The following is a 26,762-nucleotide window of genomic DNA, read 5'->3' as shown; positions in this document are numbered from 1 at the left end:
TTCAGGTGGATTCCCACTGGAGAATCAGGGAGACTCATACATGCAGGGAGTCGAATGAACTCCATGAAAGCTAACTGTAAGTTACCACTGTTCTAGAGTTCCTAAAATAAGCCCTGGTTCCCTTAAGGTACAGATGAGGTACATGCAGAAGAGAAGTCAATCTGGGTTTGATTAGTTAAAATGAAATGGTTTTTTATTTTTTAAGGGAGTGAAAATTTCCAGGAGAAACAGCATTGGTGTTCTGAAATATTTTTTAAGGTAGCAATTACAACCTCGCAATTTTCTCCTTAGTTTAAGGAGATAATTCACTTTGTTGTTCTACGTGTGCTCCTATTACCTGCACAGTCTTGCTCTGACAACACAGCCAGACCTCCAGATGGTACCTGTTCTGAAGAAGGGTTACTTATGTCTAATCCTAGGCATCTTCAAATGTTATAAGTGTGTGCATGTGTATGTACGTGTATGAGTGTATTCACATCCATGTGTGTGAATTCTTGACAGAATAAGCTTAATGGGGAGTTGAAGCTCAATGGTAAACTTCCGAGTTTACTGTAATTTTCTTGGATTTGTGTTAAGCATCTATTGAAAGAAAATTTGAGAATAAATCTGACACATCATGCTCCAGTCTATATCGGTGAGCCATCCTGACATCAAGATCCACACAGAGAGCTGTGCTCTGATGGGATGTTGCTCTTTTAGTATCTAATTGGGAAAAAAATGCTTTCCCCTGAAAATAAAATACCACGAGGTGGAGGAAGGCGAGCTCCTAGCAGCTCACACAATAGCTAGTTTGACTCTGAATAAACAGCAAAATGCTGGCCAAGACACGGATCTCAACACCCACCAACCCGTCATATCCTGACCCCATGACAGCACTTTGTACCAAGTACCCCTATTGGAAACCATGAATGAGAATGGACGATTTATGTGAAGGGGCAAAAAACAGAAGTTTTGTGAAATAAACTACTACCTGCTTAAATGGCAAGGGATTCTTTAAATCCCCAACACACTCCCTGACTGAGCCTCGCGCATTCGTCAGTGCCTAAAGCACGTGTGCTTTCACACTCTGAATATGATCACGGAAAAGGAGCAGAGGAGGCTGCAGGGGAGGACCAGCGTGGTTGACTCTCCCCCAAACACTGCCCCAGGAGAGGAAGACACTTACCCTGATCATCATCTCTCTCTCTATAATGCTGTCCTCCAGGGAAAACATTTCAGACACAGGTCTCTCCTTCACAGGCTCTTTTTTGACTCGCTCCTTCACGCTTGTCAGGTCGGGTTCTGAGATGGATGGACCGAGAGAGGACCCGTTGACAGCCAGCTGGTCAGCTCGGGAGACACTGACAGCCTTGGCCGGCCCGTGCCGCAGCACCCTGGCTCTGGCGATGGCAGGAGGAAGGCTAACCTGGTCTTGCCTCAGTGCCCCGTTGCTAACGCTTTTCCTCGGTCCCGGGTACTCGGGCGGGGGCTTGTTTGGAATTCGGGCTAAGGCTGCTTGCAGCTGAGCGCTGTACTCCATCTTCTCACGGAGCACAGGGATCTGGGGCACCGATTCTGGAGCCTCCTCCTCCTCCTCCTCGCTCTCGCTGCTGTGGATCAGCATCGTGGCATCAGAGAAAGTCTTATTGTGGTGATACTGGGGAAGCTGGTGAACCTCGTGGCTCCCTGGCACCTCTTCAGGTGGCCCCTGCTCCCGGAGGGTGTTTCGGCGAGCCATGGGGATGTTGAGTGACTTCAGTGTCATGGCTTCCATGCCCCGCACCATGCTGTTCATCACCTCCAGGCTGTGGCGCTTGTTCACTGTGCCATGGTGCTTGGTGGCCGTGAGGGGCTCGCTCACCTCCTGGAGAGACTGATGCACCACCGGGGAGCTGTCTTCTTGGAAGGTCTTCACTGAGAGCTGCACTTTGCGGGTCACCAGGTCGGGGCTACTGCCACTCACGTACTTGTGGCGGTGGCTGGCGAGGTCTGGGGTGCTGGTGGCAGGGCGGGGTCGTGGATAGGGGGGCGGCGGCCTGAAGAGATAGTTTTTGAGCATATGGGCCGTGTTGTAGTTATGGGTGCCTTGGAGTTGCATGTTGGCCAACTCTGGGGTGCTCACCGTGTGTGAGATGGCACTTGCCCCCGGCTTGCTGGGTACTGTGTTATTCTTTGGGTTTATCTGGTCAGATGGAGCAACAAGCTTGTTACTGTAGCCCCCCTGTGGTCCATAAGGGACAGTGTAGGGGTGCCTCTCCCGCATCTCGGGCTGGCTGTACACCAGGTCCTCCGGCTGGTTGTAGGCGTGGGTGTTGATGATGTTGAGGTTTCGTAGAGACTGGCTCTGGCTGTCTGTGTGCATGACCCCCCTCTTCATCTGCCGCATGACTGTCTCATAATCGGGGGTCGGCCGGTAAGACGGCACGATGATCGCGCTGTGTCGGTGGCTAGGGATGTAGTCAGCCCGCATGATGTCACTCCCAGGGATGCTGAGGTTGGAGGATACGGGAGAAGCCTGGATGAAACTCTGGGAGCAGTTGAGGGAGTTGACACTGTGAACGCTACACACACTGCCATTGGTGACGGTGCCATTTAAATAATTTAAGTCCAGGCTGTTGTGAGAGTTGCAATACAAGGCTTCTTCATTCCCATGGAAAATGCTGTCTGCAAGAAGGCAAACAAAGGCACGTGAACCTCCATGCCATCCTGCTTCAATTAAGTTCATCCTCACACTCATGGGGGTGATTTTTAACTTACAGAAGTCATAAAAAGTGAAATCCCATGGCTCCATCCACATATTCCATAGAAAAACTGGTAATTTCTTGGACGAGACGCCAACATACAGAAGGAACACTTTAAAGTATACTAAAAAGAAAAAGTGAACCTAAACAGAGAAAGCTACATATATTTGGAGTAATTATCACCAGGGTAAGTTCTCGATTTTGCCATGAGCTTTGAAATCAGGAACCAACAATGGTCCTCATGTTGGGTAGAGCTGCCCTCTCGTTCAGGGCTCAGCAACAGGACTGGATATTTGGGCCAGGAAGTCAAGAACTTTAATGGGGCCATAGATTTGAAGTTATGGAGTACTTGGAGCTGATCTTCCTGACTGCAATGGAAAAGGTCCCTTTCCCCGAGGGACCAGTGAGCATTCATAAAAACACAAGACAAATAATATAGTCAGGTTGTCAGCATGCACAGCTAGTTCGTTCCAGTCAGCAACCCATGGAAGGCAAAATAAGAATCAGGAATTCTTTTAGCCACTGCCTAAAACTCTCCTCTAGAATTAGTTTCATCATTGAGGTCAATCCACATAAAAATTTACAACAGTTTAAAGAGGTACCTAACGAGAGAGAGAGCGGATTTCTAAAGTCAGGGCCATTCTAGTTGTCTGGTGTTCCTTTAACATACACAGGCACACACATCCCATAACACAGACACACACACACACCCCCCCCAGGAAGGCAACCTCTTGCCAAAACACCTTTCTGTGGGCAAAGTACATTTATTTCCACACTACAGATTTAATCATGAGCAAAGTAGAGAAAAACAAAGGCAGAAAAAGTGAAAAACAGAAAAGGTGGCTGAAAATACACTGCTGCCTAAAGAGGAGGAGTGTGGACACAGCCAGATGGGATGACAGAGGAGAACACAGACAGGGTTGTTACATTTATCCACCTCTAACGGGGTTTGGTGCCTTCCCATAGAGCAGGGTAACTGTGCTGCGTCTGCCTATTAAAAGTAGTGTTTTTTTAAATTAAATCATCTTGATTATCTTAGTTTTCATGCTCACACTTTGACAGTGTAGAGAGATTCAAAATAGCCAAGCATATAACAGAAATTAATTATCCATTTAACATATTGTCAACATCCAACGTTTAGTACCATTCCTTTGAGATGCAGTTAGTGTAATGATTAAGAGCACTGGAACTTATCAAGACACTAATTCTCATATCCAAGCCCCCCCAATACCCTTTCTGTATCTCAATTTCTATATCTGTAAAATGGAAATAATAATAGTACCCATCTCGTAGGTTTATTTTGAGGATTAAATGAGACAATACATTGCAAGTGCTTAACCAGAAAAATTGCTCTATAAATGTTAATTATTATTATTATTATTGGAATGAGTTTTTTCACACATTTTGCATGGAAGTGTTTAGGGAGAAAAAGAGGAAGAAAGCAGATTTCCTTTACTCTGAGGAGTAAAGGAAGGGGCTGGTGGGAGAGATGGGAAGCAATAGTAAAATGAGGGGTCGAGATTATTTGTGTATTTTCATTCAGTTATTCTGGATGCCTGTGTTCTACGTCACCATGAAAAACTGACTGACTGTTACAAGCTTTGACACTGACAATGAGGGTGAAGAGTATTCCACTGGGCTTAGCTGTTACTCTCTCTTCTCTAAGCCCACTTATGAGAGGGAGGAGAAAAGGAACTTGCTGACTGCCTTCTCCCAACTCCCTCTGCAGCCAGTGCTGGGGAAATTTTTCTCTCAGGGGAAATGATATTTGATGCCTTTCACAAATCAAAGCTGCTGTCTGCTGCGATTCAGACAATGACAAAGTTAAAATAAAAGTATTCATTAAAAAGTGTCTTTCTGGATAATACCATTTACAATTGCATTAAAAAGAATAAAATATCTAGGAATAAATCTTACCAAGGAGGTGAAAGACCTATACAATGAAAACTACAAGACATTATTGAAAGAAATCGATGATGACATAAAGAAATGGAAAGACATCCCATGCACGTGGATTGGAAGAATAAACATACTTAAAATGTCCATTTTACCTAAAGCAATCTATAGATTCAATGCAATCCCAATCAGAATTCCAATGACATTCTTCACAGAAATAGAAAAAAGAATACTAAAATTCATATGGGGCAACAAAAGACCCCGAATAGCTAAAGCAATCCTAAGAAAAAAGAACACAGCTGGAGGCATCACAATCCCTGACTTCAAAGCATACTACAAAGCAATAGTAATCAAAACAGCATGGTACTGGTACAAAAACAGACACACAGATCAATGGAACAGAATTGAAAGCCCAGAAATAAAACCACACATATACAGACAGCTAATTTTCGACAAAGGAGCTAAGAACATACAATGGAGAAAGGAAAGTCTCTTCAATAAATGGTGCTGGGAAAACTGGACAGCCACATGCAAAAGAATGAAAGTGGACCATCTGCTATCACCATTCACAAAAATTAACTCAAAATAGATCAAAGACCTGAAGGTGAGACCTGAAACTATAAAACTCATAGAAGAAAATATAGGCAAGACACTATTTGACATTGGTCATAAAGGAATCTTTTCAGATGACATGCCTACCCAGACTAGGGAAACTAAAGAAAAAATAAACAAGTGGGACTTTATCAGATTAAAGAGCTTCTACAAGACAAATGAAACCAGAATCAAGATGAACAGACAACCCACCAGCTGGGAGAGAATATTTGCAAAACATATATCTGACATGGGGTTGATCTCCATAATATATAAAGAACTCACACAACTGAACAACAAAAAAACAAACAACACAATCAAAAAATGGGCAGAGGAAATGAACAGACATTTCTCCAAAAGAAGATATACAGATGGCCAAGAGGCACATGAAAAGATGTTCAACGTCACTAATCATCAGGGAAATGCAAATCAAAACAACACTAAGATATCACCTCACGCCCGTTAGAATGGCTATAATCACCAAGACAAAAAACAACACATGTTGGAGAAGATGTGGAGAAACAGGAACCCTCATACACAGCTGGTGGGAATGCAAACTGGTGCAGCCTCTATGGAAAATGGTATGGAGATTCCTCAAAGAATTAAAAATAGAGATGCCCTATGATCCAGCTATCCCACTACTGGGAATCTATCCAACGAACCTGAAATCAACAATCCAAAGAGGCTTATGCACTCCTATGTTCATTGCAGCATTATTCACTATAGCCAAGAAGTGGAAGCAACCTAAGTGTCCCTCGACTGATGATTGGATCAAGAAGATGTGGTATATATATACAATGGAATACTACTCAGCCATAAAAAAGACAAAATCGTCCCATTTGCAACAACATGGATGGGCCTGGAGGGTATTATGTTAAGTGAAATAAGCCAGAAAGAGAAAGACAAACACTGTATGATCTCACTCATACGTGGAAAATAAACCAACACATGGACAGAGAAAACTGTATTGTGGTTACCAGGGGCAATGGGGGAGGGGGATGGGCACAAGGGGTGAAGGGAGACATGTATATGGTGATGGACAAACAAAAATGTACAACCCAAAATTTCACAATGTTATAAACTATTAAAACATTAATTAAAAAAAAAGTGTCTTTCTGCTTACTGGTACTCAACTTTTCATCTTAAGAAGGGAAAATGGCAAGCCAGAGTTACCTTGTGAAGTGTGTGTTTCCGAGTAGTGTTCGCCACACTGCACGTGCATGGGAGGCAAGATGTACGGCTGCTGCCGGGGCTGAAACAGAGAACACAGCATAGGTGGCGGAGGCCTTGGCACAAGTGGCTGTCAACTCTCACAGAGAACCAGCCCAAGCACACGACAGTCCCTGTCACTCACCCATATCCGCAGGGAAGCACGCTGGCTGCTCTGCCTGCCCACCCTCGACCCACCCCTCGTCTACTCATCTGTACCCCCGTCTCATCACTAAGGTTAGGATTGGAGAAACAAGAAGGGAGAAGGCAGGAGGCTGGTCAAGGTGAGAAAGAGAAAAAGGCTACAATTAACATGAATGTACCTATTTACAATCTATTTTCTAATACATTTGCAAAGCCCCCAATGCCTTTTTTAAAGAATAACTCAGAACACGTATATTATTATAGTCCACCTACGAAATAATGAGAATGAGGGGGAACCCTGTTTAATTCTATTCAAAATTGGCTCCTTCCTGGAGCCACAAGCTCGTACACATCAGCACAGCTGTACCTATGACTCTAGTTCACAGCGCCACGTCAACCTCGAACAGGGACCGAGGGAGTGTTAAGCTAGGTCCACTTGCAAATTTATATAAAAGTCTAAAATGTGATCCACAACAATGACCATTTGTTGACCCTCCCATTGCAGAACCAAATGTGGAAAGGCCTTGCTGACAATCCAGCTCAACCATTATCCCTTCACTGAACAATCTTTTCTGTAAGACTCTTCAAGATGGCCATTTAGACTCAACCTGAATAACTTCCTGCTGCAGATGAGGGTAAAACATTTTAGAGAAAAAAAAATGCTTAGATAGGTTCAATATGTGGTGAGCCAACCAAGGAAATACGGTTAGTCCCTAATGTGATCTAGAGCAAGTCATTTAACTTCGGTAGGTCTCAGCTTCCTGTCAATCAAATCAAGCCTCTTCCCGCCCCCTACCTCAAACATTTATATATTGGGGTTCCAGGTTAGAGTTTATTTGAAGAAAGAGTTTTGAGGTTAAAAATTAAAAAAAAAACTTTAAATTTGTAAACCACCAAACAGGATGCTCTCTTATATTTCTATTTGATTATTTTTAAATTAGCCTTATAGATATTAGTTTAAATGTTACTGCTTTAGGAGAGAAGCTGAGATCAAGCCCAAAAAACCCAAAGCCAGCAGGGGTCACAGTTTCTCAGTACCCCCCAACAGAAGAACACTCGCCAGAGTTTGAAGCTGGGTAAATAACTCATCTACCATTTCCCCTGCCACAAATAATGCTTAAGCATCAAAAGGGCAAATAAAGAACGTAATGAAGACAAGGGACCCAAAAATTAAAAAGAATCGGGGAGAAGAAATAAAGAATTGAAATTAACCTAAGAAAGCAGTTCAAGGTACCCAAGAAAAGGTGTCATATATCAGCTCTCCTAAGGATTCCCAAATCCCCCTCTGGCTGGTTTTTGAGTTGCAATTTAAAAATATTTTTCCTCTTCTTGGTAATACATATTTCAACTCAATTTTTCCAGAGTAGGACAGCCAGTTTTGAGGCTTTTAAAAAAAAAAACAGTGGGAAGGGATTCATACAAGGGAATAGAAAGACATGACGAGGCCACGTTGGCTCACTCCCTCTCTTACTCTTATTTTAAAAAAAAAAAAATCCAGTAAGTGACTGTTCATGAGCTGGCACATGTGTACAGGCAAAGGACAGTAAGAGCTAATCCTACAAGCACCATTTCAGGATTATATCATTTATTCCATCTCTTCATATATTCCAATATATTATTCTATTTCTTTCCAGACTGGCTAATACAGAAACAAATTAGATGCCATAAACTAGGCAGCAGACGGGCAGGAGAACAGCAGCAATCAGCAGTCACAGTTATCAGCAGGAAGCCAAAAGGAGACAATGTTATCTGGTTTTACTCTCACTCATCCCAAGGAACTTTTGGTGAAATGGTTTAATCTTAAAAGCGGCAGAGGAAGGGGAGAAGCCATGAATCTGGCTTCCTGTAGATTGTCTTCATCCAAATAAAATAGGAAAGCCTCTGTGTCTTCTCTAGATAATTAGGATGAGATCAAATCACAAGATAGTCTTAAAACACTTTGCCTCCCATGGCCGTTTCATGGACATAAGGGAATAATTAGCTCACTAATGAAGACATGGGGACTCTAAAGAAGGGAAAAGGAAAATAATATTAACAATCCGAAGAATAAAGAAACCAGTGCCATGAACAAATCTATTGGCGCTTAGAGGGAAAAGCCCAATGTGACCTCTAGATCTCCCAGGCAAAGGCTACTTGTGAGAGATTGAGCATAATATCGAGATTACTACTATTAACATAGGTACTCAGGAGTTATTCTTTGATGATATAATGGCCCAACTCTAAGAGTTCATGTCTATGCATTTTCCAGAAAAAAAAATTCCCAAAACTTCCCTTTTAAAGATGTGCTATAGTTTATATACTGTGTATGAAAAAAATTTAATTTTAGTCTCCTATTAACTTGAAGGAACTATTTACCCAGAAAAATGTAAAGGCTACATGTTTGATCCTGTTTAAAAAATCATAACCTAAAATAAAATAATTATGATTTAAAATGAGTAGATACTTTAAAGGAAGCCAACTCTCCCACATCTTTTTTTTTTTTTTTTGTGAGGAAGATCAGCCCTGAGGTAACATCCATGCCAATCCTCCTCTTTTTGCTGAGGAAGACCAGCCCTGAGCTAACACCTATTGCCAATCCTCCTCCTTTTTTATTTCCCTTTTTCTCCCCAAAGCCCCAGTAGACAGTTGTATGTCATAGCTGCACATCTTTCTAGTTGCTGTATGTGGGATGCGGCCTCAGCATGGCTGGACAAGTGGTGCGTCAGTGCGCGCCCGGGATCCGAACCCAGGCCACCAATAGTGGAGTGCGCGCGCTTAACTGCTAAGCCACAGGGCTGGCCCCCCTTTCTTTGATATTATCCTTGAGTAATCCTCAATATAAAACACAGCCCAAGACAGAACATATGTATTGAAATTAGAGTTGCCATTTCCTTATTCAGATGATGAGGAAAGCAATTAAAAAAAAGAAAAGGCTAACGTTAGATAGAAAAGTGGATCAATTCAAATTTTATTGGCCTTAAAATTAGAAAATGTGCAATTAATCTTCCCACCAAATACTCTACCTGAGATCATCAACTAGACTCATTCAATTCTTGCTCATTTAAAACACATTTTCTGACTAGTTTATTCAGCTCTAGCTATGGCAGTGAAGACAAAAGAATCTGTGGAGCTTATAACTGAAGACATGTCCATACGCAACAACCACAAAGAATGATAAAGCAAGTAGATAAAAACACACAATAGGTTGCATGCTGAAGAAAGATGGTTTCCTCAGCCTGGAATAAGACTCGTTGGGGTGACCCTTGAGCTGCACTTACAGAAGTGATGGGCATGGGTGGGCATAAGAGGGACCAAATGCATGTGCATCACCCCTGCTTGGCAGACTGATGCCCTTCTGTGTTCTCACCAGATCTTGCCTAGTTATGATGCTCTGGTCACCTCTCCCCTCAAATTATCCCTAACCGTCAGACTACTCGATAAGGGAAGATTTTATACATACCAGGGAGGATCGGCTCCAGGTGGGCTGGCGTCTGATAGGGGGTGGAGAATTTGACTGTCTACATGAAAAGTTGAAAAAATGAGAAAAGTTAGTATTATTTACCAGATGCAAGAAGACCAGACAGGCGAGAGAAAGAGAAGAGGAGAAAATAGACAAGATAAGTAAGACTTATAGCAAAACATAATTTCTGGGTGGTGAAGCTAAGAAAAATTTCGATTTCCTTTTTTATTCTTTTCTTTATTTTCAAAAGGTTTGGAACATATGATACTTTTAAAATAAGTTGTACAAAGTAATGTTAAAAGAATGAGGCTTATTTCTAAAGAAAGATTATAAGGGAAATTAAAATCGATGCCTGTCTTTTAGAGGTCCGAGAGTGGAGCCCTCTGGAGAAGGATGCTGTTATGATGATGCTAGTTTCATAAAACTCCAGAGTGATATCCCAGGCCTTCAGGTAGCCTGTGCTGAGACTCTGAAACTGTATACAGAACGTACCGTGTATGTGTGTGGGGTGTGTGTGTGTACTTTTTAGAGAGTCCCAGTTTTTATCAGATAAGAGGCTAGGAACCTCCCATACCTGGCTAGGAAGAAGAAAGGAATGGTTATTACAAAAGCAGAAAGGAAAAATATAATTTCCTTAGTTTGTCTGATATGTGATGTTCGCTAATATTCAAAGAAATGACCACAAAAGAAATACAAATAATGAGTATATTTTAGAATAAGGCCACTTGCTGAGAAATGGTCAAACCAGAAGACTACAGTGAAATTCACTTCTCAAAATAGTTTTTTTTAATTCCCCCTACAGAAGTCGACTATAGAATTCTTGTTAGTGTCACAGACACCCCCACAAACCAAAGGCAACAGCAGAACAGAACTGCAAAATGACCTATAGGTAACCTGTTCAAAGGAATGGCATGTGAGTGTGCGTACGTGCGTGCATGTGCGAGTCCATAAGATAGATATGGCTGCTTAATTTGCCACTCCTTGATCAGTGCTCTTCTGACCACATTTGCAAACTTTGCAGGCAGACCTAATAGGATCAAATATACTTTCAGACTCTGCCAGTGACCAATGGCAGCAACTGGTTTGAAAGAGCCTCCATTATGTAGAGAAAAAAGTCTGCCAGGACCCGATGCTCCAGTTCTAAAGCAGGACCTACTCTGGGACAATACTTTCACACTCTTGGATGTGTCCACTAGGGGAGTGGAAAAGCAGTTCTTCTCTTGCATTTACATCCCCGAAGCTCTTTGAAACAAAATTAAACACCTTGGGCACCCCAACTGCTGATGTACTCTGCTGAGGAACGTCTTTTGAAGGCAACCAGGTAAAGGCAATGACAGTGTAAGCCCCAGCACGCTATATCCAAGGTCAGACGACATTTAAGTTCCCTCATCAGACGCCCATTATCATCTTTATTTCCAAATTAAATTAAAAAACACACATGGATTTGTGACATCCATTAGTGTCTTCCAAGTCTTCCTCTAATTACCCTGGCCTCTCATTTACAGGCAGATGACATGACCCAGAAGCACACGCAGGGTTAGCCAACTGTGTAAGCGAAACGGGGCTGAGGATGACAGGAGCTTCTTCTCTTTCAAGTTGGCTCGTCACTCTGTTACACACTTCTGAACCTACTCCACATCTGACACGAAGGGGCACCCTGGCAAATTGGGAACTGCTCAGCAACTCCAAACTCATAGCAGAGGTTGGAAAGGCACTAATGTGGGCCAACCCATCCAGGTAGTCAAGCACTCACAGTCAATTTGTGAATTATCTTCTCTCTAGGCACACGTACTACACTAGACAGTCTTTATCATTAAAGTTCTTTCACTCCTGCCCGGCTGTAGCTTACTCCTTTAGCTTCTACAAGGAACGAGGGAAAAAAGTGAATGGAAAAAGCAATCTACACATCCCTAAAGCACGTGAATTTAATCTGACCAAGCCATCTAGTGAGAGGGTGGACTACATGTTTACTCACTCAGTGCAGATTTTGTTTTGTTTGTAAAACTTGTGCCTTGTAGCAAACAACCGAGAAATATACTTGGCATTTTCGATATCATCCTGGGAAGAGACAGAAAAAATAAACATCTGTTCCATGATACATACATTTCACTAAGATTTCTCTGAGCAAGGGCACATCCCTTCCTCCCTTCACATCAAGCAGAAAATAATAGGCTGAACCACAAACTAATGTGCTGAAATTCAGCGGCAGCCATGCCTACAAAGCCCACTACAGGATGGCAGACAATACTGTCTGCTAAAGAATCCTTTATGCCTGGGGCCGGCCCTGTGGCCTAGTGGTTAAGTTCCGTGAGCTCCGCTTCAGCAGCCCAGGTTCACAGGTTCAGATCCCAGGCACAGACCTACACCACTTGTCAGCCATGCTGTGGTGGCGACCCACATATAAAATAGAGGAAGACTGGTACAGATGTTAGCTCAGGATAAATCTTTCTCACCAAGAAAAAAAAAAAAAGAATCCTTTATGCCCAAGGTGCTGGGGTTACGCTGATGAATGGGCATGTCTGCACATAATTCCAAACCAAGTGTTTTAAAAATAAATGAATCAAGGCAGAGCATGGAATGAACACCAAGCATCATTAAATGAGAGCCAGTGAGGTGCATGAACTGCCTTGGCTCTCGAGGAGCCACTCAACAGAAGGGCCATCACTCAGTTTACTTCAGATTAGGCTTGGGCTATAATGGCAAAAAAAATCCAGGTCCGCCAGCAAAAGAAAATGCCATGCAATATCATCAAGGGTTCCTTGATGCGACATGCCAGGCAACATGATCCATCATAAACAAGGCAGGTGGGGAAACCCAAATCCCAGAGTCAAAACTCAGCCTGGAATCCGGGCATTTTGAACATGAAAGCGCTGCCACTATCCTGAAATGAGTAATGGCAGCACTGGGCAAGTATTGGAAAGTTATCGGCTCAATAGAACATTTATTCTCTCAAGATACGGAGAGCAAGGAAAGGATACTATGAATTGAGAAGTCAAACAGTAAGCTGCTTGTCAGAGCCTGCCTTTGTCTGTCTGTTTTGCTTACCGTGTGGAAGAGGGCAGTCTCTTCCTTGTTGATGAGCTCCACTAGGATCGTCGACTTGTTATGAGTGATATTCCCGATGTCATTCCACCTGGTTCAAAGAAATGAAACTGTTTGCCCAAAGGCGTTCCATGCATTGATGAATCAGCGCAGCAGGGTCATCTGCTACTGTTGAGTCTCATTTTACAAATTATGATTTAACTGTATTTTTAAAGGCTAAATGTTCCTTCTCTCAAAGCAGAAAAGTAAAGAAAACCCAGCATGTATTTATTGAAATAGCTAAAAATCCTATGTAAACTATATCTAGATACCACTGTTCATGAAGTACAGCTTCCTTTATGATTAGCTATGAGGGAAATTTGCAAGGCATTTCTGCCACTTTGTTTTTCACATTTCCAAACTGACAAAGCCTTTCCTGTGATCCCTGCTCGTTAATGATGGAGGAGCATATTAATTAAAAATCGTGTGTTTCCAGGAATCTAGGCGGAAGAATCCACATGGATTCTGTGTCACAATGTACATTACAGGTTGGTTATGCCACTGAGGAAAAATGCCTGGGGAGTGTTTAATGTGCCTACATTTTTGTGATCTAGACACAGATACACACAGAATTTCCTTCCCTTTGCTCATGGAGACCTTATCTAAAATGAGATACACAGAAATCACCACTAGGCAAGGGAAGGGACGCTATTGCTTCCCATTCTACTTGGAGCCAATTTGTAACTTAACTACAATCTACTCTTCATTCTGTGCCCCAACGTATAAAAGAGGGCCCACTGCCTTTTTATTCCATTAGGCTTTCACTTATTATACTTCCATCATCTTCTGCCCAGATGATTCTGTTAAGACTCAGCTCAGGAGTCACTTTCTCCAGGAAGCCCTTCCTCATCCCCAATCACCCACATGCTAGGAAAGAACCTGGTGTAGTCCTCTATCAGTCACCACAACGTATTACAATTGTTTACTTCTGTGACTAGATTGCTAACTAAACCAAACCAGACCACAGACCCCAAACCCCGGGTAGAGATCTGCTTTCTTCACCTCTGTATTCCAAGCCCTGAGCCAAGTACCTGGCACACAGCATGCAATAAATGTTTGCTGAAAGAGTTAAAAGTAATAATATTGCTTCCCATCTGTATAGAGTTCAGTTCTTTTATCAACTCTCGAAGGTAGACAAAGCAGCTATTTTTGTTCCTTCTTTAGAGATGAGGCAATTTAGGCACAAGTGAGTACATGACTTAGCCACATTCACTATGTTCATCAGGGATGGATGAGTTCTATACCTGGGGCTTCCAGATTTTCCTCCAGTCACCTGTCCATTACAGCAGTACCAAGTGTACTTACGTATACCTCCTGGGGCCATGCCCTCTACAGGTGCACAGCACAGCTGCTGCTGATTTACAATCCCATCAGATTACATCTACACAGACTCATAGCTACACGCTCCTTGGTGAAGGTCCCTAGAGATAAGAGATATTTGGTTTCCTCTGGCTCTATTCCTTCAAATCAACTCCAAAACTCTGGAGCCACTCCTCACTCCACCCTATGACTTCACCTAGTGGCATAATTAACATGACACTACAGTAAAAATAAATTCCCATCCTGTAGGGGTTTCAAGAGAAGTGCTAAAGGAAGAGGTCTGGAAACTGAACAAAACCTGTGAGTGGCTTATGATGAGCAAACTTTCAAATTGCTGTTTTCTATTTAACCTCGATAGTTGGAATGCAAGACATGTCTACTTCTCTTCTCCAGGCTCAAGGAGAAAATGAACCATTGACTTAGCTCTGGAGAACTGTGTGGGACAAAATGCCTGCTTTAAATGGGCATAAAAATGTATATGACAACTCTGCACATATTTTACTCAATTAATTTATAATTTGTTGTAGGTATATGGAGTTGATTGAATATGTCCAAAAGTCAAAGAGTTTATTCTGTAGCCCCAAAGATCTTTCTTTTGATTCCTGCTTCAATAATGTCTCTATTCAAAGAGTAAGAAAAAATAAATGGACAAAAATAATGGTAGGGTGGGGACCTACGGAAATAAAAGCCAATTAGGAAGCTTTTGGTGGGAAAACTTTCTCAAAATGACCTGCAGCAACTGCTGATCCAGAGAGCACACGGCCGGCCAAGATTCACTTCCAGAAGGTGGAGCGTGTTTTGCCTCTAAGAGCTGTCTTTATGATCTGCCCTAGATGCACAGCTCTGTCAATCAGATGCATACACAGGAAAGCTGTTCTTCCAATAAATAATAGGCCATATTGCCCATGTAAATGAAAGCAAGCATGCAGTTTTTTAAGTCACTGACATTACGCTGGAATCTCTAGGCACCAACACAAAGCAAGCTCATTGACATGCAATGGGGGGGACACTCTGCCACATCCCTACACTAGTTCTATTCATGTGAAATGGAAAAGAGGAAAAAGTGTAAAATAACAAAAAGTACCAAAGACCTTTAATTTATAACAAATTGATTGCTTTTTCACAAGACACTTTCACAAACAATCCTCTTTCGTTAACATAAAAACTAGTTTGCACTCTTCTAGCACATGTGGGTAGGCAGAGGGTGCAGGACAATGGAAAGAAGCCAGCCTGGGTTTACTGACTGCTCATGGACGATCCCAGCAAAGGTAACCAGCAGGAGACTGACTGGAAAGCCCGTTTCCAACTAGACTCATAGAGTTCAGTTCCACTCTTCCGGCTCAGGGAGGTTCAACAATGCATCTCCTGGAAGCAGGTGGAAAGAAAGCTTTCCCCCAATCCCCACCCCCAAACAGCCCTCCAGGAAAAGTGAGAAGAATTTCTCCATAACGCTTAAATCTCCACAGAGGGCTGATCTTATCTGAGTTGAGAGAAGCTCAACTCTGATGATAGTCTCGCTCTTAACTCACTTGTATAACTTTCATATTCAGTGGGGTTTTCTAGAGTCCCTCGAGGGGAAAAAGGAAAAAAAGACAAATAAGACTACCTGTATATTACTCCTTGTCTTCCAATCCTGTTGCTCACAAAAATCCCCATGAAGAAGATGCCCAGGTGCACGCTATTTCCATGATTGTCCTGCATAAGATCAACAAAAGACAGCTGTGATGAAACAGATCACCAACGGCCTGGCAGAACCAAGTTCCTGGGCAGCAGCCCACTCATGGGGACCACACCCCACGTCTCGCCCATATGTGGAATGAATCACAGACAGCATGAGGGCAATAAGGCAAGCAGGTCCCGAAGGGATGCACCCTACTACACATCCTATGGACTGTGTCTTTTTTTCTTTTTTCTCACTTTGTTGCAACACATTTCCTGCTTAAGAGAGAACTTGAGGATTTTCTCAGGTTTGTTGGCAGTTGAGATTTTCTCTTTCATGAACATCTATTAATATCTTTACCTTCATTTTTGTTTTTTAAATCAAAATTATACATGCACATAGTTGGATTATATATACACATTATATATGTGCAATCATATATGCACATAGTTTGAAGACCTGAATATTTTCTAAAGCTTGTTTAAAACCTGGCACCACCATTTCCTCTCCCTTGAGGCATCAACTTCCCCCACTTAAAGCCCTAGTGTGTCTATCTGCATCCACTATGCTTGGCCTTTCAATTCAGAACCTCATGTTCCTTAGTTCTGGGATATTTTCTCGAATTACTACCTTCTGTTTCCTCTCTTCGCTCTTTTGAGAACTCCCATTATTCAGATGTTGGACATTCTGGGCTGGCCTTCTAATTTTTTTAGAGATCTGTTTTTTGGTGAGATCTTAATTTTATCTCTAACCTATGTATTTAGTTTTACATTTCTGTTTTCATATTTTTAATTTCTTAAAGTTAATTTTTATTTTCTGAATGTTCCTTTTAAAAGTACTCTATTCCTTCTACTCTATATATACACATATATTTTTAATCTCTGAGACTCAAAGGATGGTAACTTGGGTATCTTCACCCTGCCAAGTCTCCGTGTCTTCCAGGCTGTTTCATTCTCATTGCACTGGCCTCTCTAATTAGGGCATTGTGTAGGGGGATGCTTGGCTGTCTATTCATGTAACAGAGTGGGATACTAAACAATGGTTGGGAGCTTCCTGAGCACAGGAAGGGTGTGTGGACTGCAGGCTTCACTGTCAGGCAATCTGCTGGGCCCTGTGTTGGGGATACTCAGATGTTTTATCTTCAGTCTGGTCTCTTGGTCCAGTCGGGTGCTTCCAACCTCCTCCCTGGCAGAGCATAACCCAGCTGCCAGTGTTCTTGAGAGCGGAGGGGTAAGGCTCAACAACCAGGGAGTAAACTGTCACTTGGCCCCCTGCTTTCACTGAGGGGATGTCCTCTCTGTGGAGTAAGAAGAGGGCCACACACAACTAGGCCTAAGATGGCAAAGAACGACCTCTACATTCCTCAGAATATCTGATCCCCTTTAAGACACAAAGACGACAGTGTTCCTTCTCAGCGACCGCTCCTCGACCCACCTACCTAAGCTGACATTAGAACAGGAGTCTTTTAACAGGGTAAGGCTAAGACAACTGCTGGTGGCAAAAGCAGAAAGTGTTAGGAGAGAAAGAACTGGGAAGGAGGAGAAAAAAAAATACGCCCTGGTAATTCTGAGAAGTTAAAAGGTAAGGTGCACTACAGAAAAATATATGTGGACAAGAAGACAGGAGAAATGGAGAGGGGAAGAGAACGGAAAATTCTGCAGTAAGCCTTCCCTGGGCACATTGCCAGCAGATGGGTGTGGCGGTCTGGGGGTGATGGGGACACGGGAAGAGCAGTTCACCAGGGCGGGGCAACGGAAAACACACAGAACGGATGCCCCAGGCACTGCACCGGTCAATACTTAAGAGCTCCAAGGATCGAGGCTCCAGACTCTGACCCATTCCAGAAGCACCCTCCTCGTGTCCATGTGCTCTGACAATACAAGAGTGACTGAGGCAGGGGCCACACCTGTGTTTGTGGTCAGGAAATGGACTAGGACTCCTCCAGCCTTCAAAAGTTTTGAGGAACCACTCATGGAAAACCCCACACTAAATGGAAATTGTCTTCCCTAGGACACATCTGTAACATGCTTTTTTACTTTATTTGGTCAGGAAGGACCTGCCCTAACCAAAAGGGCTCCATCGCCACTTGGAGCTGGTCCCCGCGTACTTTCCTGTCTGCATTTTCACTTATCTCAGAGCTGACCATGTCACTGCCCCCACTGGTGCTGCAGTCTCACCCATCATCCTTGGGTCACCAGGAATCAGGTCACCTTAGTCATGAACAAATATGTGGGGAAAAAGAAAAAAGAAGCCGCCCAGCTAAGTTACTCAGCAGTGAGTCAGCAGTGCCTGTCTGCCCACTCAGAGTAAGGTATAGTATCCCCCTGGTACTTTTCCCACTAAAGAACATACTAGAAAGTGCATCAGAACCAAGCACAGTGGATTTCCGACACTACCTCACTTGCCCCTATTTCCCATAGTTCAGAATTACTAAAAACAACACAAGCAAAGAACCACCACCACAAAACCCCCAACTTGCAGGGACTGAGAAGTCAGTTTTCTAGAAGTGGAGAAAAGTTTACTCTGATTTTTCAATGACTCAAAATATCATGACTATATATGGCTGCTGAAATGTAAGTGGGATGCAGATGGCTTCATAAGGCATTATTGCAAGGAAAATGGCTTACAACCCTATGAAGGGCAGCCACTAGAGAAGCAAACGAAAATTAAACAAATCTAAAAAAAGAGCCATTTAGCCCTTTTCGCAAGCTGCGGCCACCCTGCTCGATTCTGCTTGATGCACATGGGCAGTTCTCATTAAGGCAAATTGCAAACGTGCAACAGAGGGGGAACAGGACACATATAAAACAGCCAGCGGAGCCAGTATGGAGTGAAATGTTTGTGCTGAAATTGCAGGCATCTCCCAAATCGCTGAAATGTGCCAGTTGCTTTAGGTTTCTGACAAAACTCCGTCTTTTGTAAAGTTGGTCAGCAGAGAGAGGAAAATGAGTCTGGATCATGGGCTGAGCTCTATAAATGACCAGACACCGTGACCCCCCCCAACCACACCCACTTCAGGAGGTGGATTTGTTGCAAAGGACGTGATGTGCTGTAACGGTTTCCTAGGCATAGTTTCCAGAAAACACGGAAGGGGTTGGAAACCCACAATGCAGACTCTATAGAGCTGGAGAAATAAAGTATGATTGCATACAGGAAATGTTTCATTCTACCTCACAATTATCCCTGTATCAGCTCAAAGAAGAAAAGAGAGAATAAGCATGGGGAAGAAAATTACTGGGTAGGGCCTTTATTAAGGCACACATGACATTAGCTACTTGTCCCTTTGTAAGACTGGACGTGTGCCTTGATGCCTTCACAGCGCCAGATGGGCTGGTGTTTGGTTCTCACTCAGACGGTTGTCTTACAAATGAGATATTCTACTGAAGACCATGGAAAACTTCAAAATCTCTTAGTTAAGAAACAGTGTTTGCTTTACCTCAAGTAAATTGGACTTGCCAACTATGCTACGCAGGAAGAAGAAAGCCACACTGTTCTGGCCCGCTGCCATCAACACTGGTTTTCCAAATGCCTGCGCCATTCTGAGAAGGCTGAAGCAAGGATAGGCCAGGTACGTTACCTTCACAGGAAAGACTTCCTGTCCAAATCCATCCAAACGTTCCACTTCGTTGATGTACATAAGCTCAGCTTCGGCTGGCAGGATTCCACTACGACCAAAAGAGCATCAGAGGAGGAAATTTAAGAGCAACAAAGTCAGTGGAAGCTCCTCTCCTCACACTGACAAACTGTAGGACTGTGGTTTAGCTCTTGTTTCTGGGAAGAGCAATCATCACCCAACTGTGAGGACATCGTGCATTACTAAGTAATTCATTAACATATTCCCCAGTAGCCTTTTACTTAACAGGGAATAATGAGAGGAAGGTGAAGTATTTAATTAAGAGCCACGGCCCTACAAACACTAAACAATTATTCCAGACACCCCTGTGAATAATGCTGCCTGCTTTAAAAAATGTTATTTTTCTCCTACCTGGGAAAAATCTCCACTGTCTTAAAAAAAAAAAAGAAAAATGAAAGAAAGAAAAAGTTCACGAGGATGATGTTTTGGGAGCTAAGTGGCCAAGACAAGAGAGCCTAGGACCACTGCATAGGTCCTCTGAGGTCGGAAGGGAAGGATGTTTGTTTTCCGTCGGTCCCAAAGAGCTCCAGGTGGCCCTGATATCAAGTTCGCAGAGCTTCCTCAAGTTAGTCTCCCTCCTTTTCCCTTTGGATCTTGACCCTCTCACCCAGAGCAGCTCTCTAGGTCTTCACTCCTAGCACAAGCAGCCCCTGGCTTCCCAGGTCTGGCAACAGATTTTTAGGAAGCTCACAGAGAGGAATTCTCCTGGCCAACAGCTCCACATATGTGCGGGCTGGTTGGCGTTAACGAAGAAAAGGGAGAGAGAAAGAAAAAAGAGAGAGCAAGAGAGAAGAAGAAAGGAGGGGGAAGGCAAGCAGCACAATTTCCAAATCCACACACCTCTCAGAACAGAGCTGAATCACACGCTGGAAGAAAGAGAACTGTGTTGACTCAAGCCCGGGGTTGGGGGGAGGGAGCCGAATGCCTCCCGCCACGGACAGGACACAGCCTGGTGCTGGGCCGGGCAGCCCCCTGCCCCTGCCTGCCTTACCTGTGGGCTTTGTGTTCTTGGGCTACTTTCTGCGTCAGCTCCTCCAGAACAGCCTCTTCCAGGGCCAAATCCTACCAAAGGAGAAAGCAGTTAAGGCCATTTATCAATTTCCTTGCAAACCTTAAAAGCTCTCTTCTGCAGAAGACGTTCCTAATCAGCCTGACTTCCTCCATCTCCCCTTCACTCCTTAGAATTAAAAGTTGTAGTTTTTAGGACTGAGGGTTCATTTTTACTTTTATAACATGGCTCTCTGCTATAACTTAGACTATTTCAAGGCATATTTTGGGTTGCCACCTAAATTCTCTAGGGCCCATGCACAGATCTTTTTTCATTTTCCTTCTTCCCTATCTGCCTGCCTCTCAGACTTACTTGTATTAACAATGCTTTGTAAGTACTTAACACGTTTTTAACTATCAGGGTATAGGCACATGAGTCTCTAGGCCACCTCCCTTCAAAAGCTGAGCCTAGGAAGGGACTGTGTCTGGCCTTTTTGTCCGCCCCCACAATACCAGCAAACTAATTCAGAGCCACCTGAAGGCAGAGCAGGCTCACTGGGATGTTACTTGACGGAGCCTTGGGAGCAGAAGAGGCCAGGCCGGCTAAAACACCTCAGGGGAGCTCTGTAAATTAACAGCTGTGTAGCTGACCAGCTGGTCTCGACCAACTGCATCCCAGGCCAATAGCAGGACCAAGGGTGTGCCGGCTCCCATGGGACTAGAGCCAATCGCAGACATCTCTTCTCAACTCCCCTTCAATAATGGTGGGAGTATTTACAGGGCTTGTTAAACAATGACCAGCAAAGCACTATCTGGGATGGAGAGAGGGAGTCTGGAGGAATAAATCCAAGACAGGAAGGCCAGAGCAATCAGTTCCCGAGACACTGACAGACATGGTGATTCTAGAGCTGGTCCCTTGTGTTGGCCCGGAAGGCTCAAGCCGTGGGGCCAGCTGCCTCCGACCTTCCCCGGTAGCAGCTTCCGGTAGCAGCTTCCACAGCCCGAGGCTAGCAAGCACCGAGGAGAACACAGACGTGCACCATTTTCCTCTGAGCTCCACAGCAGGTGTCAGAAGGGGCTCTGAGCTGTGTGCCCTGGTGAGGCCCCCTGAGGCTCACCATAGACACCGAGGGTGCGGGGACAGGGCTAATGTTTTGGAAGAAAACATTCAAAATGCCTCATTCCCTTGATTCTAAAAGACCATTTATATAAAAATTACCTCCAATTTAGCAACTTTTCAAGGATGAAACATTACCCCTAAAAAGGTACACCTCAAACCTGCAAGAAACATCCCATCTCAAATCACGAAAACGTGAAAAATCAGTATTGTTCAAAGCTGGAAAACCAGCCTTTAACTGTAAAGTAGAAATTCTATAGCTCTGCAGATGGTCCTGAGAAACCTCAAAGAAGATGGAGGGAATTACTGGCAGCCTTTATTTTTCATGTGTTAACCGATTAATTTGCTGTTTCCTTTTTAGCCATCCACTGAAATGACTCAAGTCTGTGATAGGAAATAAGCTCGACATTTTCAGTTTTATATTGTGGAGTAACAAAGATCCCACATGGCTTAGAAATTTAGCTGTGAGTGTGCATCTAGATATTGAGTACTCGTAATAACCCGACACTAATTTTGAAAAGCTAATGAAAGGCAGGTAGCAATGAATAAAATAAAGAAAGATAAGTGGAGATCAAAAAGTGCTCCATTAAACCTCTGCTTCCTACTTTCAAAGAAGAAAAAGCCCCAAGGTACCCCTCTGCTATTGTACTCAACCGCCTCCATCTGGGCCCGGGGCCTCCCTGAGGTATGTGCCCCTGCCACAGAGACGTGCGAGAGTGGCCCCACACGAATGAAAAATGGCAGAGTGCTTGCCTGTACACAGCTGCACACCTGTGGAGCGCCTGTGTACTTAACTTTGTTCTTGTCTCTGCTGCAGAAATGCCATTTGACAAATTCGGTTGCTTTATAAGATCAAACATAGCCATTCATTCCATCTTCCCTCCCCCACCAAAGGAATGCATTCTTCTCTTTGAGAGCTCTAGTGGAACCAAGCAGAAAGTTTACAACCTTCCATGGCTCCCTACTGCCTACTCAATTAGGTCAGCAGCTGGGCCTGGCATTCAGACCGTTCTCCAATGCGACCCAGTCTTCCCTTCCAGATCTCCTCTCTCAAGGGTTCAAGGCTTCAGGCAAACTTCTCTTCCTAATGCAGACTGCTTTTACATCTCCACTCACGCTCATGCTGACCCTTCCAGAAGAACCAGCCAGGCCCATCACATCATGTGAAACGTCACCCCATCCTTCAGGTCCCATGTCAGCTACCATTCCCTGGACAGGGCTTCTACTTCCCCCCCGAGCAGGATGTAAGCCTTTCCTCCTCTGGACCTGCCTCCTCTGCTCTGTGTGTGTCTCTTTTACAGCCTTTATCATAGTCTGCCTACTGTGTTTCTACATAGTTATTTGTATACTCATCCTTTACCCTTGTCTCCCTCCCTCCACTAGATTACAGGCACCTAAGTTCAGCAGTTCTTCCCCATAGCACTTCCAGGGCTATCACAGGGCTTTTATGAATGCCAGCCTATAAGCTCTCAACATACAGTAAATGACCAATAAATGTTTACTGAACTGAACTCAATGTGCAATGTGTAAGTTTCATATTGTCAAACAAGAGTTTTTAATTATGCAAAGCTGGTTAATGATAGTACCTATCACCTGTCCTCTGCTTATATTTCAAAACGCATACAGTATTGTTACCTAGAAAGCACTCTTCAGCAGATTTGTGCTTGCATAACAGAGGCAGAATAATAATGCTGATGATAATAACAATAACATGATGACGACAACTAAACAAACACTTATTTGAGAATTTACCCTGTGCCAAGTTAAGTACTTCAAATGCATTCTCTTATTTCATCCTCATAATCGGATTAGGCTTGTTATCCTCATTTTTAGATGAGAAAACGGAGGCTTTGGATAAATAACTTGTCCAAGATCGTACAGGCAGTTAGTGGCACAGCCAGGATGTGGGCACAACAGCTTGACTCCATTACTCTGAACCTCCTGACCAGAGGCCACAGGGCATACAACTGTGCACGGGTGTGTATCCCCCAGGATACAACATGGGGGAGCAGGGGAGGGGGATAAAAATACACAACTGATGGCAGAAGCCTAGGAATATTCACGATTCAGATACGAACACTGACACCAGCATCTACCACATCATCGTCAACGCTGCCCCGACAGGACTTTCTGCGATGATGGCAATGTTCTATACCTGAGCTTTCCAGTACAGCAGCCACTAGCCACGGGTGGCTACTGAGCATTTTTTAAATGTAGCTAACGTAACTGAGGAATTGAATTAATTTTATTTAGCTTTAATTCATTTAAATTGGAATGTAAATAGCTACCTGTCACTAGTAGCAACTATCCTGAAGAGGGAAGTTTTAGATCCCAGAATAACAACATCAATATTTGTCTGTCCATGGTAAGATTTAACAAAGTCTATGCTATTTAAATATCTGATTTGCCTAAAGCCCAGTGGAGACACAGTCTTATATTCTGAAAAAGGTATGATACACAAAATCACCCCTTTACTGCTATATAGCACTTTAACCTGTCAAAGCATTTTATCATCTACAAACTCATAAACATCATGCTGGTAATCACCTTTGAAAATTCTAAATAGCACCCAAGCCTGGTCTCTGCCTAAAGGTGATGTGATGAAGACCTTTAATGAGAGAAAGGTGAAAAAAAATTGTGGAAAATTATCAACCCAACTCCTTGTCCCATTTGACACAAAAATGCACACTCTCTGAAATTCTAAGGTATGAGCTTCACTTTCCCCCAGCAAGCGCACCGGAAAACATCCTGACTTTCGAGGTGAGCTGCTGAGATATTAGAGATGTTGATTCAAGCATGCTGACACCAAGTCCTATGAAGAACGTCTCTGATAAGTAACATGCTAATCTCTTTGAATGGAGGTTGGTTTAATGGATAAAATTAATAAGGCATAAAAAACAGCAGGCCCAGTTGATAATACTGCTGTTTTCTTGGAGGGAAGAAGAAGGATAGAGTTATTCACGAAAAGTTAGAGATCTGGTACTATTTTCCTAACCTATAAAAATAAGGTAAGTTTTGGACCAATTTAAATTCATCACATGCACTGATATGGATAATAATGCAGCTCTACTTATCCTACTTATCCTAGTTCAAAACTTAAAACTCAAAACCTTTGTCACCACTCTACTCTCTCCCATATGCCACAGCTGATTAGATGCCAAGGCTGCCCATTTTATTTCCAAAATATCTCTTGCTTTGCTTTCTTGTTTGTATTCACTGCTAACACCTAATTCATACCTCTTGCCAAGAACACCACAACAGATTCTCATCTGACCTCCTCCCAGAAATGGTCTCATTGCTCTAACCCAGTGGTTCTCAAAGTGTGGGGTCTGCAAACCCCTGGACGGAGCCCAGGCCTTCTAACTCCTCAGGTGTCTCAGTATCATCTGCCACCACTCCCCTCGAGCACCCTCAGCGACAGTCAGACTGGCCAGCTGACTGTTACCCCATCACTCATGCCACTTTGCCTCTGCTCCTTCTCTCTCGGTCTAGATCATTCCTTGCTCCCTACCTCTCTGCCTGCTACAATCCTGCCCATCCTTTAAGATGCAGCTCACACACCATTAGTCTTTAAACCTTCCCTAATCCCCCAAGCACAGGTAGCCTCTCCCAACATAAAATCCTGCCTGTATTTTATTACACTTGGCTTTGCATTCTGATTTTGCAAACTTTGTATTTACTCAACCACTCCGTCATCTCCCTGAGAACAAGCACTGCGTTTCTTATATAACTTCACCCCCCCGGGGGTTAGTTACCTAGGTCAGTGCTTTGGGCAAAACAGTTGATTAAAAAAATAAGTGGTGGGGCCGGCCCGGTGGCGCAAGCAGTTGGGTGCGCGCGCTCTGCTGCGGCGGCCCGGGGTTCACTGGTTCGGGTCCCGGGCGCGCACTGACGCACTGCTTTGGCAAGCCATGCTGTGGCGGCGTCCCATATAAAGTGGAGGAGGATGGGCACGGATGTTAGCCCAGGGCCGTCTTCCTCGGCAAAAAAAAGAGGAGGATTGGCGGATGTTAGCACAGGGCTGATCTCCTCACAAAAAAAATAAAAAATAAAAAAATAAGTGGTGAATAATCATGAATTCTAAAATCAGAGTCAGAATGTTGGACCAGGTATATAGCCCTTCCCTAAAATGGCTTTTCAAATGTTTTAATCCTTCCTCATTAAAACTCTTCTGATTTACCCTGAAGCTACCAAAAACCAAATAAACAAAAATTCCCCAGGGATTAAAACCTAGCCTCATCACTAATTTAACCCAGGAATGGATATTTTACTTCACTAACTCATTCAACGAACTTTCATGAGCACAGACCACGTGTCTGACAACAGTGAACAAGACAGAGAGGGTCCCTGCTTAGGGACACAGAGCTGACATTCCGGCTGACAAAAAAATAAAAAAATAAATAAAAACAAAATGAACAATTTCAGGTACTAAAAGAACTCTGAAGTACACACATCAAAAGTGATTTAGTGGGAAGTAGTTGATGGTTAGAGTGTATCATAAGGCCCCTCTGAGGAGGTGATATTTGAATCAGTGACGTGAATGACAGGTCCTAGGAAGATCTGGGGCAGCGCATGCCAGGCGGAGGAAGCCCAAGTACAAAGGCTCTGGGATGGGAACAAGCTCAGTGTGTTCAGAAAGGAAGAGAGCCACGGCCAAGGCACCGGGGGTGGGGGCGGGGGACAGGAAGTGTCTTGAGGTGGGAGGAGGCATCTCTCCCTTTTCAGTGTTTTATAGCACTCGTCTCCACTTTATAAATCAATGAACTTTCCTCCCCGGGGAAAATGTGTCTGTAAAATCCTCTGAGATTTTTCAAAGCAAAGAATTAAATGTCCAAAGAAGGTAGAAAATTAATTAAGAAAAAGGAAATTACACTTACCATAGGAAATAGCACATATTCTCTGAGGAAATCTTGAGAATCAAACTGATTATAGTCTCCAAAATCAGCTGAGAGGAAAAGAAGAGG

At 43.5% G+C, this 26,762-nt stretch overlaps 1 protein-coding gene across 2 annotated transcripts in view; it reads right to left on the bottom strand.

Annotated features, from left to right (window-relative positions):
* The window catches only part of PTPN14 (protein tyrosine phosphatase non-receptor type 14), a 176,354-nt gene that overhangs the window by 27,975 nt on the left and 121,617 nt on the right, over positions 1-26,762 (bottom strand). For both annotated transcript variants that reach the window (XM_087439116.1, XM_004424908.3), the window contains exons 5-13: positions 26,676-26,743; positions 20,686-20,756; positions 19,638-19,725; positions 16,007-16,095; positions 13,045-13,132; positions 11,975-12,057; positions 10,000-10,057; positions 6,381-6,459; positions 1,166-2,643 (exon numbers count right to left, since the gene is read on the bottom strand). In XM_087439116.1, coding sequence (XP_087295242.1) covers positions 1,166-2,643; positions 6,381-6,459; positions 10,000-10,057; positions 11,975-12,057; positions 13,045-13,132; positions 16,007-16,095; positions 19,638-19,725; positions 20,686-20,756; positions 26,676-26,743 — 2,102 coding nt within the window. The remainder of the gene's footprint in view (positions 1-1,165; positions 2,644-6,380; positions 6,460-9,999; positions 10,058-11,974; positions 12,058-13,044; positions 13,133-16,006; positions 16,096-19,637; positions 19,726-20,685; positions 20,757-26,675; positions 26,744-26,762) is intronic.

The sequence above is a fragment of the Ceratotherium simum genome, chromosome 2 (assembly GCF_057802395.1).
Source record: "Ceratotherium simum simum isolate JZ-2026a chromosome 2, ASM5780239v1, whole genome shotgun sequence".
In the NCBI taxonomy this organism is placed as follows: domain Eukaryota; kingdom Metazoa; phylum Chordata; class Mammalia; order Perissodactyla; family Rhinocerotidae; genus Ceratotherium; species Ceratotherium simum.
The sequence above is the reverse complement of the archived record's forward strand: the minus strand, read 5'-3'. Positions and strand labels throughout refer to the sequence as shown.